Here is a 17,657-nt window from a genome sequence, read left to right as displayed (position 1 = left end):
TGCAGGCACCGACGGGCTCCTTGCTGCTGCGGGCAGGGGACCCCACAGCTCCTGGCCAGGCCCCTACAACTCTGAGCCATGGGTGGAGGGGAACCCTGGAGCTCCGAGGCCCCACAGGTGCTGGGAGGCCCCCGAGTTCCCAGGGGATCCCCATTTTGTCATGGATATTTTTAGTAGAAGTCAGGGACAGGTCACAGGCTTCCGTTAATTTTTCTTTATTGCCAGTGACCTGTCCCTGACTTCTACTAAAAATATCTGTGACAAAGTCTTAGCCTTAGTAATAGATGGCACTTCTATAGTTCCTTCCATCTAAAGATTTCAAAGTACTTCCCATAAATGATTTAAGCCTCACCGATGAGGCAGGAAAGCATACATTGTCCAGAGATGGAGAAAGTGTCAGAGAGGTTAAGTAACCTGCACAATATTACAGAAGCCCAATGTTGCAGAAATGGGAATGGAAGCCAGATCTCCTTATTCCCATGGTTACACTCTAGCCATAAGATCCTCCTCTCTTTCTCTGCCTTCTGGGTAAACTTGAAACAACACTGTACAAATTTGCCAAGAAGGGCTTCATAAAAAGTGTAATTGAGGTATCCCAGTTAGCACACTGAATCAAACTTTTCTTCTGGTATTTCTGAAGAGCTTACCTTTATTTTTCTATCCAAGACTAGGTACTCCAGATATTTAACAAGTGACTTGGGGTACTTGTTAAGGCAGTTTATGACATTATCTGGATTAAAGCTGTTTTTCCCTTGTTCCTCCAAAGGCCTTTTCGTAAAAATCTGTACCCCCACCTATAACAAGTTAGTTGCATTGAGAAAGTCAGACTACATCTTTATTTTTTGTTTTAAGCACACACTTTTGTTAACGATTAATTAAGAAATCAAATATGAAATATTCAGAACACACACTAAGCAAAAATAATGGATTAACAAAACGTACTGAACTGGGCTGCTCAGTCACTGCTTCTGGATGCATCACATACCTACTGCCCCAATTCATAATCTATACATTGCCCTATTTGTAAGCCTTTTGTGGTAGGGACCTTTTCAAACAAATACTTCTCATTCTAGGACACGAATGTGAGAGAAGCATAACAAAATATTAAATACCCCAAAGGACAAGGCAAAAAAGGAAGACTCAAAGGTCAGAATGTCAGCTCAGATTTTCAACCTTCTCTGATTCCTTTAAGTAAATCTAATTGATCAACTTTTATAATAGCTAAAATCAACAAGATTTACTAATTGTGGATTTAATTACCCTGCTTCTGATACAGTGACAGTACGAATCCATGAGGTTGGTTTCAGTATCAGTTAAGTCTACATGCTAAATAATAGATGGAATAACCATGCCTTAATTCAGAAATAACTAGAACCTATTTAGATGGTAAATTCCATGGGACAAAGTCTGCTACTTGTGCATTTTACAGCACAAGCACTCAGTTGGCACTTAAGCTGGAGTACTAAATACTCATTCATATTACAGAAATGATGGACTTGGATTTTGGCCAGTAAAGAGCATAAGCCACTCCTGAAGCAGAATAAGTGTTGCCAAGAGAAAAGGTTGTTTACCCCACTTTCCCACACACATCACCACTTCTGCAGCCCTTTAGAGCAGAGGCGGGCAAACTTTTTGGCCTGAGGGCCGCATCGGGTTTTGGAAATTGTATGGAGGGCCGGTTCGGGAGGCTGTGCCTGACTCCTGCCCCATCCTACCCCGCTATTCCCTGTCAGCCCCCCCAGGACCCCTGCCCCATCCACTCCCTCCTCCCCGCCCCCCCCCCCCCGCTCACTGTCCCCTGACCACCCCCCAGAACCCTGCCCCTGACTGCCCCCCGCCACCCCATCCAACCTCTCCTTCCTGACTGCCCCCCCAGGGACCCCTGCTCCCATTCAACCCCCCCTATTCCCCACCCCCTATCCACACCCCTGCCCCCGACCACCACCCTGAACTCCCCTGCCCTCTATTCAACACCCCCTGCTCCCTGTCCCCTTACCACGCCGCCTGGAGCACCGGTGGCTGGCGGCGCTACAGCCGCGCTGCCCAGCTGGAGCCAGCCACGCCACCGTGCAGCACAGAGCATCGGGTCAGGCTGGGCTCTGCAGCTGCGCTGACCCAGGAGCTCACCGCCCACAGCATTGCACCAGCAGCACAGTGAGCTGAGGCTGCGAGGGAAGGGGCACAGCGGGCGAAGGGCCGGAGGTGAGCCTCCCGGGCCAGGAGCTCAGGGGCCGGGCAGGAGGGTCCCACGGGCCGTAGTTTGCCCACCTCTGCTTTAGAGCAATGGAATACTACCAGTACTGAACTACTAACATGTGACATCAGCTTGTGTTTTAATCTTCATACATACTCACACAAAAAATCCTTATTAATATGAAGCAAAAAACTCTAATATAAATCCCCTTTAGCATACATAATGTCATTTCTTCCATTGTTTAAGACGACAGCTTAATATTGTTTTTAAATCTATTGTTTACAGTAGACATCTTCAAATTCTGAAATGAAGCACTTGCATCAAATAAATTAGATAGGAGATAGTTAAGACTGAAAGATTTAAAGGGGTAAGAAACACGAAAGGGGAAAGTGATGAAGTTATTAAATTTTACCAAGAATTTATTTTCTAGAACTTTTTGTTTTGAGAAGGGTTACAATCACAAACCTCCTCACTTTTCTGTAAAACCCATTCAGCATACTTCCACACTAGTTCTTGGTCTGAGCAGAAGGTAAGGAAGTCTACTATATATTCATAGAGGTCTGAACGTGTAGAATCTTGAATGTCGCCGTTAACTATTTTCACCCATAACTGAAACAGAAAAAGTGTACAAGAATTAAACTTCTTAGGAGTCTGCCTTTAATATATACTTAAAATCTTCTATTAAGTCCACTGCTCAATGAAAAAATTACAGCAACATTATTACAATTGTACATCTTTCCCTGCTTGTTGGTTCCTACTGAGTTCAGTGCATGCACATGTGCACACTCTCTGTCATCCCTTATACTAGTCCCTAATGGTTAGAGATTGGCTTAAATCCTGAAGCATGGAGGTTTACTATTCCTTTAAAATTTGTTAGCACTAACTCTGAATATCCCTTTTTGAATGTTGCTAAAGTTCTTGGCCTCAATGGACTTGCACAGTCTAATTATATGCAAGGAAATATTTTTTTCACAGTATCAGTTCGGAATTTGCTCTCTTTGCTCTTAAGTTACATTCAGCTTCTGGTTTCTACTTGAATCCTGCTCTTAATATTCTAGCACAAGTTCAAAATAACTGAATCAGACAGCAATTTAGCAAAAAGCAACCTAATTTTCTTTTATGCCTGTTTTGTTCCTAAATGCAGAACTGTATTAGCTTGCCTAGCAGCTGCAATCAACTTAGCCTAGTTCTGACAAACTTGTATGAACACCTGTAAATGTGCTAAGTAGCTGGCAGACACTATTTCAAGGGCATCAGGGGTGCTGGAATAATTTTTATAGAGGGGGGTGCTAAGAGCCATTGAACCAAACTGTAAACCATGTATATAATGGCAACCACTTCAAGCCAGGGGGTGTGGCAGCAGCCCAGTTCCAGCACCTATCAAGTGCATTACTGGGTTAAGAAGTTATATGCTGAATGATTTTTCTCACCCTCCACCACCTCATTTCTGCACCAAGGACCTGACCAATCTTACCATTAACTTGAACGGCCATTGATTGAGACCCTGAAGAAGGGATTAAACCCTTATAGGAAATACAAGAACACAGGAAAAAACTTCTTAAATGAATAAGTATGCTTGTGAAATATTGGAACAGTTTTTGTTGATGCACAAACACACACCACAGCATATCCAGAGGCTGCTTTTCTGCCCAGGATCACTCAGGTGACTACCTGCCTCATTTACTTAGTCAAATATATGTAAGTCAAAGTTTATTTAAATCTAGGAGACAACCATATCCCAAGAAAACAGAAAAACACAAGCTACTAAAGACATCTTTACAATCTACTGAAGGGACTATCTTCTAAATAAATTACCAAGATAGTTATTCAGTATGAGAGGTTCCTGTCAGAGACTGAACATTTTAATGCTTCTAGCTGAAGATGCACAGATATGATCACAACAGTAACTAGGGTACACACACACTTGGGATTTCTATGTCCATTAACCCATCATAATTCTGGCTAAGAATTATTATGGTGTAAAAGTTTATCTTGAAAAGTTAGCTTTTTTAAAATCATCACTTATGTGGCTTTGTATTTCTCTAACATTTTAACCAGTCTGAGGAATTAGGTTTTTAAGAGAAAGTTCATCCTGCTGTGGATATATGCCAATTTTGAAATTAGAAGTTACCTAGACATATTTTCAAGGTGGTTTATGAAGGAACTAACAAAAGCTTTATTATACCATCTTGATTAAATACTGATTTGTCATTCTAACCTGAAGTGCTGCAGCATCTTGACCATTGTAGTGATGCAGGAGTCCAAGTGCAAAATACCTGTATTTTAAAAAATGTATGGACATTTAAGTTCTTAGATCCTCTTCATCAGTTTAAATATGGTACAAATAGCAAACGATAAAGAGCAGTGGTTTACTGTCCTCACACATTTCATGCTTTCCTTCATTTTAGAATTCACCTACCCACAAAGTTCTATATTAAATATCAGTGGAGCAATTCTAATTCATTAACAGCTGTTATTCAACCAAAATCTCATTTTTACACTGTAGTGTTTATAAAACTCTACCTCCTCTCTAAAAAAAAAATCTGCTTTTCTTTACTGCAATACAGACTAGTGTCAAGACACAGCAACACGCAGTTCTGAACAAGAGTCTCCCATGTCATATAATTTGTTCTACTATAGTATAGCTTTCCGTTGTTTCCATTATAATGCCTCTTTATTTCCATCGGTTTAAAATTCTACCTTTCATATTTATTCCAACTAGCTAGTCATGTAAAGTCTTTGTCATCAAGTGGATTTGTTGGACATTTGAAACAGTAAAACACTCTTAAATCCAATGAAAATCACAACCAGCATTCCAATCCAGCCTGTCAATCATCCTATGTTATATTATTGTGTAATATATTTTTGGATGTCTGAGAGGGAAAAATAGAGAAAGGTGCAGACAGTTTTCTCACTTTTTCTGGGTACATATACTGTATACAGTGCTGAATGTCAAGCACCTGATTCTCTACTTTTTTATTCTCTTCTAGGTCCTCCCCTTCTAAGGTATTCCAAAATTAATCCCTTTGGGGCTCTCATAACTGTTCTTCCTTTCTCAGTTCAGTGGAAGCACCAGCAGGGAAACAATATCAGATTTCAGAATTCAAACGTGAAGTTTCTGGCCAGTGAATAAACTAGTAGTCTGAAAGTTAACTACTACATAATTTAACTATAGATTTAATTAGAATTCAACTTAAAAATAGTTCTGTTCATGTACTAAGGCTTCTTTTCTCCCAGCGCAAGACATCTCAACAAGAAAAATTTTATTCTTATTGTTCCACTTTTAATTGTTACACTGTCTCTCAGATCACAAGGGGGACAATATCAATCACCCTATCATTTGTTCAGTACTGTACAAATAATTTAGTTTTTACTACTTAGGATTGCCAGGTGTCTGGTTTTCGACCGGAACGCCCATTCAAAAAGGGCCAGTGCCGACCAGGCCATTAAAAGTCCAGTTGGTGGCACAGTGGGGACCCGGGGCTAAGGCAGGCTCCCTGCCTGCCCTAGTTCCGCGCAGCCCCCGGCGGCTGGTTCCTCAGAGCCTCAGTAAGAGCTGCCGGAACCCTGCACCCCCACACACACCCTAACCCCCTGGCCTAGCCTGGAGCCCCCTACTGCACCCCAAACCCCTCATCCCCAGCTCCACCCCAGAGCCCACACCCCCAGCCGGAGCCCTCATACCCCTCCTCCCCTGCACACCACGCCCTGTGAGGGTGGGGAAAAGTGAGCAACAGGAGGGAGGTATGGAGCGAGCGGGGGCAGGGTCTTGGAGAAGGGGCAGGGCAGGGGTGTTCGCTTTTGTGTGATTAGAAAGTTGGCAACCCTACTACTACTACAAAGTATCAAATGACAGCTGAGGTCCTTTAAGCCTAGAAACACCTAGGGAACAGGCAATCAAACAGTTTCCTAACTTCAAGGGAAATCCTCCCCCCCAAAGTTTTCATTTTCAAGCTCGTTAATTATGAAAAGGAAGTTCAATCTGTGCTTGCCTGAACCAGCATAAAATTGCAAGCTCCCTACACACAGCTTTGCCAATGCACCTCAAGTCTGAATTTCAACCCCACCCAGACATTCCAATCTCTCTTAAAACAAATAGTCAAGTATGCTGTTTTGCCATTTGGTGCACACACCAACACCACAAACTGAAGTGAGCCTAGCCTGACTGGGACACCTAGAGAAATGGGTTCAAATCTTTAAGTGACTGGTAAATGTACAGACCCAAAACAAAACATTTCTCCCACTCCCAGCCCAGAGTTGGTGATCTATCTAATGAAATGTCTCACTTTGTGTGTTTCTCCAGCCAGGTAGCACTGTCTGTTAGAAGACAGAAATTCTCTGAGACCAGTAGATCCAGAAGGCTTTCATGATTAGCTTCTGCATATAGCTTGAGCAAAGCTGTATCAATGTCTTCCTTGTAGCCATTTGCAACTTCAGTGCTGCGGACTTCATTCAAATAACTCATGAGGAATCGTTTGCACTTAGTCATCTTCTCCTGGTCCCCTTGGGTCAGCTGGTTTAAATCAGCATACTCGTGAAGAGGCGGATGAGACCGTGTGAATGAAGAGGAAGTAGGCAACAGGAAGGGGTAGAGAGAGATCAGCTCCCGGACATCCAGCTGGCCGCTTCTGCAATTACAGTGTCAAACTAAATGAAGCAAAGAAGAAAGAAAAAGTATACATAGGCACACACATACACAAAAACCACACTGATGTTGTGTGCACACATGCTTTTGAGTACAAAGACACCTTTAAAATTATCCTACCAGAGACATTTCCCCCAAAACAAGTCCGGGGATTTTTCTAGTTCTACGGGAGAACTCGTGTCATTCCATGTATGTGCCCCAGGGCATGAGAACTTCATGATTCAGGGAGACTAGTCAGGGGACGATCAGCCTTTCCTTCTTGGTAACTGGTATGAATCCACCTCAGGTAAGTACTGACAAATTAACATCCGACAGCTGTGGCCCATGTGAAATTAGTTGGTGGCCCCAGTCCAGCTCTTAGGGGACTACTAATTTATATTATTTGTGCTGGTCTCTGGTGCAATCAACTATCCTCTCACACGGGGCTGAGCCACAATGAAACCACCAGTACAGTATGTGTTCTGTAGATAAAGGTGACTGGTCCCATGGATGGTCCACCTGGCACCTTTCACTAGCCACTAAATTTGCTCTTCTTTAAAAAGACAGAACCTCAGGGAGACCTCTATGCTTACAAAATTTATTTTAATGTGGGCTGGAGAGCATGGTGGCCAACATATGGCAAAGAGCCAAGAAAACAAAGGGTTGATTAAATGAACAGCTCTTTATAGATATACGCTATGTTGTGTAGGGCTGACTAAAGTACAGATCTCTAGGGTGTTAAAACCCAACTGACAACGAAGGAATTACCAGTGTTTAAAAAGAGTGTTGCCTGTGCTAACAGAAGCCTTGTTTTTCTTCGAGATGCTCCTTCAGCCAAGGCTGAAAATATTCCTGAAGGATATTTTGAGATTAAAAAGTCTTGCTAGGAGAAGAAGTTACTGCATATGTTCAGATTTCTAGAGCACCTAAGGATGTCTAAAACATCTGTCTGACTTATATTGTAAAGGTTTCAATGCCTGGGACACTAATCAGATTTGGACACAAGTTTAAACAGAGCCAATATTCTCACAGAGCAGATCCAGAAAGTGTAGAAAAGTCTCTCAGAAGACTGCACTAAGTTTGGAGGACCGAACTGGAGTAAATTAGAGTTGCAACTGCACTAATGGGATGACTGGGCCTTTTTTGTTTTGGTTTCCATGCTTGCAGACACTCTACTGGACAGAACAGAACGACTGTAAACCTTCAGAGATGGAAGCAGAATGCTCAGAAAGAACAGGGGCTGCTAAGTCTCATCCTGAATTACTTTTCCCATCTTTTATCATCTTTTATTGTGTGGAGCAATGGAAGAAGTGTATTTATGTTTGAAGCACAGTGATCAGATACAATTTCTGAAAACCTCAGCCAAAACCTCATCCCAACCTTGACCTCTTTTACTCCGGGGGAATTATGCATCAACAAATTAAAACTTCTGCAAAATTCTGCATATTTTGTCAAAAACACCACAATATAAAAACACCAGTTTCAATTATTTTGATAATTTATTTCAAAATACCTGTCAGCAACCATGTCTCTAACAATGCAGACAACAAAAGAGAGATTCAGGAAATATTTTTTTGACAAATAGATTCCTTACTAGGTATATTAATACAGAACTCTGAGTAATAATTCATTTAAACTATGGCTGTCGATTAATCACAGTTAACTCACATGATTAACTCGAAATGTAACTGATTAAAAAAATTGCAGTTTTAATCACACTGTTAAACAGGTTTCAGAGTAACAGCCATGTTAGTCTGTATTCGCAAAAAGAAAAGGAGTACTTGTGGCACCTTAGAGACTAACCAATTTATTTGAGCATGAGCTTTCGTGAGCTACGAATACCACTGAAATGTAATAAATATTTTTGGATGTCTATATTTTCAAATATACTGATTTCAATTACAACACAATACAAAGTATACAGTGCTATTATTTTTATTACAAATATTTGCACTATAAAAATTATAAAAATGGTATTTTTCAGTTCACCTCATACAAGTACTGTAATGCAATCTCTTCGTTGTGAAAGTGAAACTTACAAATGTAGAATTTTTTTGTTTACATAACTGCACTCAAAAACAAAACAATGTACAATTTTAGAGCCTGCGAGTCCACTCAGTCCTACTTCTTGTTCAGCCAATCGCTAAGACAAACAAGTTTGTTTACATTTACAGGAGATAATGTTGCCGGCTTCTTATTTACAATGTCACCTGAAAATGAGAACAGGTATTCGCATGGCACCGTTGTAGCTGGCACTGCAAGATATTTACATGCCAGATATGCTAAAAACATTCGTATGCCTCGTCATGTTTCGGCCACCATTCCAGAGGACATGTTTCCATGATGATGACACTCATTAAAAATTAATGCATTTATTATTGTGGCTGAACACCTTGGGGGAGAATTGTACGTCTCCTGTTCTGTTTTACCTGCGTTGTGCCATATATTTCATGCTATAGCAGTTTCAGATGACCCAGCACATGTTCGTTTTAAGAACACTTTCACAGCAGATTTGACAAAACGCAAAGAAGGTACCAATGTGAGGTTTCTAAAAATAGCTATCACTAGATCCAAGGTTTAATAATCTGAACTTAAAATCAGAGGGATGAGGTGTGGAGCATGCTTTCAGAAGTCTTAAAAGAGCAACACTCAGATGCGGAAACTGCAGAACCCAAACCACCAAAAAAGAAAATCAACCTTCTGCTGGTGGCATCTGACTCAGATGATGAAAGTGAACATGCATCAGTCCTCTCTGCTTTGGATCGTTATCAAGCAGAACTAGTCATCAGCATGGACGCATATCCTCTGGAATGATGGTGAATTGAATTACTGTACTGTATATACTTGATCATAAGCCAATTCGTTTATAAGCTGACCCCCCACCCCCCAAGATGGTTAAGTAAAAATGGTAAAAATTGTATGACCCTTTCATAAGCTGACCCTGTATTTCAGGAGTTGGCAAACTTCGGCTCCCGGTCCATCAGAATAAGCCGCTGGCGGATCAGGACGTTTTGTTTACCTGGAGCGTTCGCAGGCATGGAGCCCCTCAGTTCCCAGTGGCCGCAGTTTGCCATTCCCAGCCAATGGGACCTGCGAGAAGTGGAGTCACTTCCCACAGCTCCCATTGACTGGGAACAGCAAACTGCGGCCTCTGGGAACTGAGGGGCTCCGTGCCTGTGAACGCTCCAGGTAAACAAAAGACAATGTATTAGATATTCAATTGAATGATTTCATAGAGTTTAAAATCATCAAATTTTGGTGTACACCCATTTATAAGCTGATCCCCGCTCTTTGATGTGTCATTTTTTTACCAAAAATATTCGGCTTATGAACGAGTATATACAGTACTTGTATTAGGTGAATTAAAAAATACAATTTATTTTGGTTTTTTTACAGGGCAAATATTTGTAATAAAAAATAGAAAGTGAGCACAGTACACTTTATACTCTGTGTTGTAACAGAAATCAACATCCAAAAATATTTAAATGAATGGTATTCTATTATTGTTTAACAGCATGACTAATCACAATTTTGATCATTCAATTAATCACGATTGATTTTTTTAATCTCTTGATTGCCCTAATAAAAATAGATAACATGCATATCTAGCTTTTCCCGAAGGCCTACTATTCACTAGATCTGCAAAGACCTTACTGCTTAAGACTCCCTCTTCAGAGTCTCTCTCTCTCAGCCTAGCTCCCTCCACAGTTTCTGACAATCAACCCCGTTCTCACTCTGAGAGTCTAACTCTTGAGTGTTCTTTTGTTTTCTAGCTTTCCAGCTTTGGCAAAATAAGGTTTGTAACCTATGACAGACTGAATATTGCATTCTTGAGCCATTTACTGTCTTTCAGGTGCACGCTGGGGTGTCAGATCTATTGGGTGACTGTCTTGTTTGCTCTTCCCACAACCCACTATTAAGTCAGATTAATACATTCACACTGGAAATTCTAAGAACTCTGTAATTATTCAGTGTTTTGACCTCACTAAGCCACTTACAATATTACATATTATTCATTGATTAATACATAGCAGCTCTACAATCATCACAGTGGGAATGCATAAAGCAAGCACTTCAACCAACAGTGTCCATCCCCAGTTACCTGGAATCTGCTTCTGTAATGAAGTACTTTTACAGCTTTCCATTTTTGTGACTGGCAAACAGATCAACTGCTGGGAAACCATACTTCTATGAGATCAGTTTGAAGATGTTCAGATTCACACATGGTGAGCTGTGCTGAGTCAGTCTGCCTTCTTGTTTAGTTCTCACTGTCTATTTCTGTTATAGAACTAGTGTCTCCTCAGCCCATTCCATTACTTCCAAGCGTAAGATCCACCTCTGAGTTCTCCCTTGGTTGTTGAGGTTTTCTAGCATGCTGCTGCTGTCCAACTGGACCAGAATAGAACATTATCCACAAGGTAGCTGTGGAACCTTCACAGGACAAGCTTCACCACTCAATTCCACAAGGCTGATGCTCTCATTCCTACCAATGGAGCTCCAAGTGCCCTGCACTATTCTGCAACCCAGATGTGTTCTTCACCCAAATAGGCTGGCATCTTTCATGAGTACCTGAGGGACGGCAGGGCAGACAGAAAGACCATTGACAGTGGACCCTCCCTAGGACTGTCCAACATCTGAGACTCCAGTAGTTGGACTGGAACCAACAACCACTCTTTCATGAATAATGGTGTGCAGTTCCAAACCTTCAGCAGAAATTTCTGGAAACCTGATGTGGAATTATGACCATTCCATAAGAAACCATAAGGCCCTACTCCATCCAATCAGGCAATCCTATTAAACACTAGATGGGGCTGACTGAAATCATGCCTTCTGGATATAAAAACAATACAGTCCTTCTTCTGAGGGAACCAGTTCTCAGGGGTATTGTTGAGAGAGACCATCCTTCTGAGGAATGGGATATTCCATCTCCTAGATTCAAATCAGGACAGATGCAGTGTCTTTTGGTGCCATAGCAAAGTCCATATATTGCAATCACCTCTGCTTTTGATGCCTGATACATGGTTTTCCCCGGACTTACCTGCCATCTTCCTTTTTGGTACTTCTGTGATGTGGATGAACAAAAGGAGCTTTTCTCCCTGTTGTTGGGCTTGTGGTGCCTTTGAGGTATGGAGATGTGAGGGTCTGCTTTGGTTTGGATGCTCCTTTTGCCACTATCTTATCCAATTTTTTCTCCAGAGAGAGTAAAGCCTATGAATTTGGATGAGCACAGGGTTTGTCTGGTGTGAGCAACTGCAGTCCAGGACCAGATGTGGCACCTAGCTGAGAATCATACTGTCCAATGAGGTGTCTGAAATGAAAGGTGTTGCTAGGGACATTTTCGTAAGGGCAGAACTGAAGTCAGGATGGGCTTTGTCATCCAAAACTTGTAGGTCATCTAGCCAAGAGACCGTAGCTCTCATAAAACAGATAGCAGCCAGAGTTGCTCGGAGCACCCAGCTAAGGCTCAAAGTCCTTACTAAAGGTGACCTCCATCTTTCTTCCCGTTGTGTCTCTGGGAGAGAAACCCCCTTCAATATGACCATCATATCCTTTGCTATGATGCCATCACAGCATCTACTTTCGGTATTTCTTAATGGCATTTTTTGGCTCTTGCATCTTACGGCACCTAAGTGCATGCCTGCTCATATGCTTTTCCTTGTCAGGGCACTCCCATTAATCCTTGATTAAGTCTTCAAAGGAAGGGGAAAGCGAATTCCTGTATCAGGATGGGATCTGGATGGTATTTGAACTTAGTCTTCCCATCTACTGCCACATTTGGTTAGATCTGTATGGAAGATGCCATTTTCCTGCTGTATCAAACTTATGAGGGGACAACATTTTCCTCCCCTCACCCTGCTGAGATCCTAAATCAGAAAGCTCTCCCTCCTCCTGAGTAGTGGAGGTGGGGTCTGAGTAAGAATAAGAAACTTTTAGATATTTTATACTCATTCTCTTTTGTGCCTCCTGCGGGCAGGGGAGGCTCTTCTCCCCCGTTTTGCAGGAGTAACTCCATGCCTGTGGCCAAGGTGGGGTATCTCTGCAGTCCCTTTTTATCAAGACACCTAATAAGAGGTTGGGCCCTTTAGATACATAGAATCATAGAATATTAGGGTTGAAAGACTCCTCAGGAGGTCATCTAGTCCAACCCCTGCTCAAAGCAGGACCAACACCAACTAAATCATCCCAGCCAGGGCTTTGTCAAGCCGGTCCTTAAAAACCTTTAAGGATGGAGATGTCACCACCTCCCTAGGTAACCCATTCCAGTGCTTCACCACCCTTCTAGTGAAATACTGTTTCCTAATATCCAACCTAGACCTCCCTCACTGCAACTTGAGACCATTGCTTCTTGTTGTCATCTGCCACCACTGAGAACAGCCTACCTCCATCCTCTTTGGAACCCCCCTTCAGGTAGTTGAAGGCTGCTATCAAATCCCCCCTCACTCTTCTCTTCTGCAGACTAAATAACCCCAGTTCCCTCAGCCTCTCCTCAGAAGTCATGTGCCCCAGCCCCCTAATAATTTTCATTGCCTCCCCTGGACTCTCTCCAATTTGTCCACATCCCTTCTGTAGTGGGGGGACCAAAACTGGACACAATACTCCAGGTGTGGCCTCACCAGTGCTGAATAGAGGGGAATAATCACTTCCACGATTTGCTGGCAATGCTCCTACTAATACAGCCTAATATGTCGTTGGCCTTCTTGGCAACAAGGGCACACTGCTGACTCATATCCAGCTTTTCGTCCACTCTAATCCCCAAGTCCTTTTTTGCAGAACTATTGCTTAGCCAGTCGGTCCCCAGCCTGTAGCGGTGCATGGGATTCTTCCTTCCTAACTGCACTTGTCCTTGTTGAACCTCAGATTTCTTTTGGCCCAGTTCTCCAATTTGTCTAGGTCACTCTGGACCCTATCCCTATCTTCCAGCGTATCTACCTCTCCCCCCAACTTGGTGTCATCTGCGAACCTGCTGAGGGTGAAATTTATCCCAACATCCAGATCATTAATAGAGATGTTGAACAAAACCAGCTCAAGGACTGACCCTTGGGGCACTCCGCTTGATACTGGCTGCCAACTAGACATCGAGCTGTTGATCACTACCCGTTGAGCCTGACAATCTAGCCAGATTTCTATCCACCTTATAGTCCATTCATCCAATGCATACTCCTTTAACTTGCTGGCAAGAATATGGTGGGAGACCGTATCTAAAGGTTTGCTAAAGTCAAGATACATCACATCTGCCGCTTTCCCCATATCCACAGAGCCAGTTATCTAATCATAGAAGGTAATTACGTTGGTCAGGCATGACTTGCCCTTGGTGAATCCATGCTGACTGTTCCTGACCTTCCTCTCCTCCAAGTGCTTCAAAATGGATTCCTTGAGGACCTGCTCCATGATTTTGCCAGGGACTGATGTGAGGCTGACTGGTCTGTAGTCCCCCGGGTTCTCTTTCTTCCCTTTTTTAAATATGGGCACTATATTTGCCTTTTTCCAATGTCCTCCCCTTCTGGATCCTAGACTCATTGTTTAATTGAAGGATTCTTCTGAGGAGACTCCCATAATCTTCAGAGAAAAGAACTAGTTAGCAGCCCTGCTTTCTTTCCTCGCGAGGAGCTGATGACACTCTTCATATTAGGAGTACTCTGGATCTCTTCTGGCCAGGGACTTACCGTATGAGCTGGCCTGATGGAGTCCTCTTTGTCCTTAAGACTGTCTCCCTGAAGTGCTCAGCAACTCCTAGTTGAGCTTTTCTGCATAGCACCTCTGGGGAGAGGGTGTCCCGACATGCTGGTCTAAGACTGAACCCCGAGCCCAGCACAGCACAGGATATAATTTGCACTCTGTAGAGCCTATAAATGCCACTTCACATACAGAGCACTGCTCTGATTCAGGAGCAAAGAAAGCCATCTGTTCAGGCATTTATTTTCCTCAGGAGATTTCTCTATTTCACTGTGTTTCTTTATCCTTCCCTGCTAAATGTGCACTACCCCCCATTCATCACAAAACTCTAGGAACACTGAGCCACACATTGGGAAATTTCTTTCCCATTCATTTCTTTTTTGTCATAGCATTTCTCACAATTCTATCCTCCTTAGCATGGGTTCATTAGCAAAGGGACAACATTTAAATTTATTTTTGTCTACAGTTGTAGGGCAGTTAGCATTCTATACATAAGTCACTGGTTGGCATGAAGGTTTTACAAATCATATTTCAGGAGTCTGTATACTGATCTATACTATTCTAATCATTCTAAATGATTTCTGGTGTGAAGCCAAAGAAGGGGTGGAAATAGCCAGGACTTCACTGCAACAGTGAACAGTCTCCAGAATTACAAAGAGGGGAACAGCCCATGCGTCACAGAAATGTAGGAGACGCTGACAGTAAAAACAAAACAAAACAAAAAAACAACCAATAGGGTGAGCAGCATCATTTTTAACCACACTTATGGAATGAGAACAGAGCAACAAGATTGTCAGCAGCCATTTTATTTCCAACAGTGAAGTCAGGAAGATTTGCAGAGATTTTTAAAAATGGCAAGCAGATCTTGTGGACGAGACCCAACACTGTTTAAGAAGGCAAATCTGAATATAAAGAAGAGCTTCATAGAAAAATCTGACAGTGCAATTGTGTATCACTAGTATATAATTTGCAACTGATTCTACCTTAATGCAGAAATGTTACTGCTTCCCAAGGGTAACTGAGAGCACTAATACATCTCTCCTTCCACTCCCTCCTGCCCAATTTAAGTACTTTAAGTGGACACTGTGCCATATTTTGCAGTTTTAATAGATTTAAGAAAGCAGAACAAAACTTACATCAGACCCTGATCTTGGAAGCTGATCTGCATGGGCATGTAATCAGTGGGTCTCCACATGGGCACAGTGGAGATTAGATTACAGGATCAGGGCCCTAGTACTTTATGTCAATTATATTTATGATACAAAAATATTAAGTTAACATTATGGGTCACCCTTCATCCAATCATAAAGCTGAGGACCAAAATAATTTTGGTCCTCTTCAACTATAGCCATTTCTACCACAGCAGTATTACACTCGCATCATAAAATATTCCTTTGAAATACCTTTAAATTCAAGCATGTAACCTTGTTCAAAGATGATTAACATGAATGTTTCATTTTGTCAACACACAGAATTACCTGAAGAGTTCTTTTGCTTCTAGGAACTGAAGCTGTGCAAAGTATATAAAACCTGCTTGCTGCAAGATTCGTTTGTACATTACCTGAAAGATGGGAGAAAAGGTTTGTTAGTTTTTTGAATGGAGTCATTTACACTATCATTACTGCAATAGCTAACTACTTCACAAAGCATTCAATGTATGATATAGAACTATGCTTCTGAATTATTGCACATGATATCAAACCCTCAGCTTATGCATTTTAAATCAGGTTTACTCAATAACAAAGAATTTTAAAAATATTCCCTACATGAAATTTCTGAATATTTAAAACAATTTTAGTCAAGACTCCTGAACACAAATCCAGATTGACAAATTTAACTGCTCACTGCACCATCTGACATCCGACTAAGTTTTCAGGAGAAGTCAGGGTATATATCTTAAAAGTAGGGCTGTCAAGTGATTTAAAAAATGAATTGTGATCAATCATGCTGTTAAACAATATACCATTTAAATATTTTTGTATGTTTTCTACGTTTTCAAATATATTTATTTCAATTACAACAGAATACATAATGTACAGTGCTCTTTTTTTTATTCCAAATATTTGCACTGTAAAAAACATAGTATTTTTCAATTCACCTAATACAAGTACTGTAGTGCAATCTCTTTATCATGAAAGTTGAACTTACAAATGTAGAATTATGAACACAAAATAACTCCATTCAAAATCAAATCAATGTAAAACTTTAGAGCCTACAAGTCCACTCAGTCTTACTTGTTCAGTCACTCAGCTAAACAAGTTTGTTTACATTTGCAGGAGATAATGCTGCCCGCTTTTTGTTTACAGTGCCACCTGAAAGTGAGAACAGGTGTTCACATGACACTGTTGTAGCCAGCATCACAAGATATTGACATGCCAGATTCACATGTCCCTTCATGCTTCAACCACCATTCTAGAGGATATGCATCCATCCTAATGAGGTGTTCTGCTTAATAATGATCCAAAGGAGTGCAGATTGACGCATGCTCACTTTCATCATCTGAGTCAGATGCCACCAGCAGAAGGTTGATTTTCTTTCGGTGTTCCCAGTTCTGCAGTTTCTGCATCAGAGAGTGTTGCTCTTTTAAGACTTCTGAAAGCATGCTCCACACCTCGTCCCTCTCAGATTTTGGATGGCACTTCAGAGTCGCAAAACTTGGGTCGAGTGCTGTAGCTACTTTTAGAAACCTCACATTGGTACCTTCTTTGCATTTTGTCAAATCTGCTGTGAAAGTGTTCTTAAAACGAACATGTGCTGGGTCATCTGAAACTGCTATAGCATGAAATATATGGCAGAACGCAGGTAAAACAGAACAGGAGACGTACAATTCTCCCCCAAGGAGTTCAGCCACAGTAATAAATGCATTAATTTTTAATGAGTGTCATCATCATGGAAGCATGTCCTGTGGAATGGTGGTCGAAGCATGAAGAGGCATACGAATGTTTAGCATATCTGCCACATTAATAGCTTGCAATGCCGGCTACAAAAGTGCCATGCGAACGCCTGTTCTCACTTTCAGGTGACATTGTAAATAAGAAGCAGACGGCAGTACCTCCCAGAAATGTAAACAAACTAGTCTGTCTTAGCGATTGGCTGAACCAGAAGTAGGAATGAGTGGACTTACAGACTCTAAAATTTTACATTGTTTTGTTTTTGAGTGTAGCT

The 17,657-nt window shown here is 41.7% G+C and overlaps 1 protein-coding gene across 11 annotated transcripts in view; it reads right to left on the bottom strand.

Annotated features, from left to right (window-relative positions):
- Nucleotides 1-17,657, bottom strand: part of TGFBRAP1 (transforming growth factor beta receptor associated protein 1) — a 66,738-nt gene that overhangs the window by 12,973 nt on the left and 36,108 nt on the right. For 9 of the 11 annotated variants that reach the window (XR_006287624.1, XM_043536519.1, XM_043536504.1 and 6 more), the window contains 5 exons: nt 15,971-16,053; nt 6,481-6,822; nt 4,413-4,470; nt 2,660-2,803; nt 648-794 (listed from right to left, as the gene is read on the bottom strand). Coding sequence is in view for 10 of the 11 variants with exons in the window: in XM_043536519.1 (XP_043392454.1) it covers nt 648-794; nt 2,660-2,803; nt 4,413-4,470; nt 6,481-6,822; nt 15,971-16,053 (774 nt within the window). In the remaining variant the exon portion in view is untranslated. The remainder of the gene's footprint in view (nt 1-647; nt 795-2,659; nt 2,804-4,412; nt 4,471-6,480; nt 6,823-15,970; nt 16,054-17,657) is intronic. The other 2 variants (XM_043536516.1, XM_043536534.1) reach the window with 1 other exon arrangement.

This window comes from Chelonia mydas, chromosome 1 (assembly GCF_015237465.2).
Source record: "Chelonia mydas isolate rCheMyd1 chromosome 1, rCheMyd1.pri.v2, whole genome shotgun sequence".
NCBI classification, from domain to species: domain Eukaryota; kingdom Metazoa; phylum Chordata; order Testudines; family Cheloniidae; genus Chelonia; species Chelonia mydas.
This window is presented reverse-complemented; position numbering and strand designations above follow the sequence as displayed.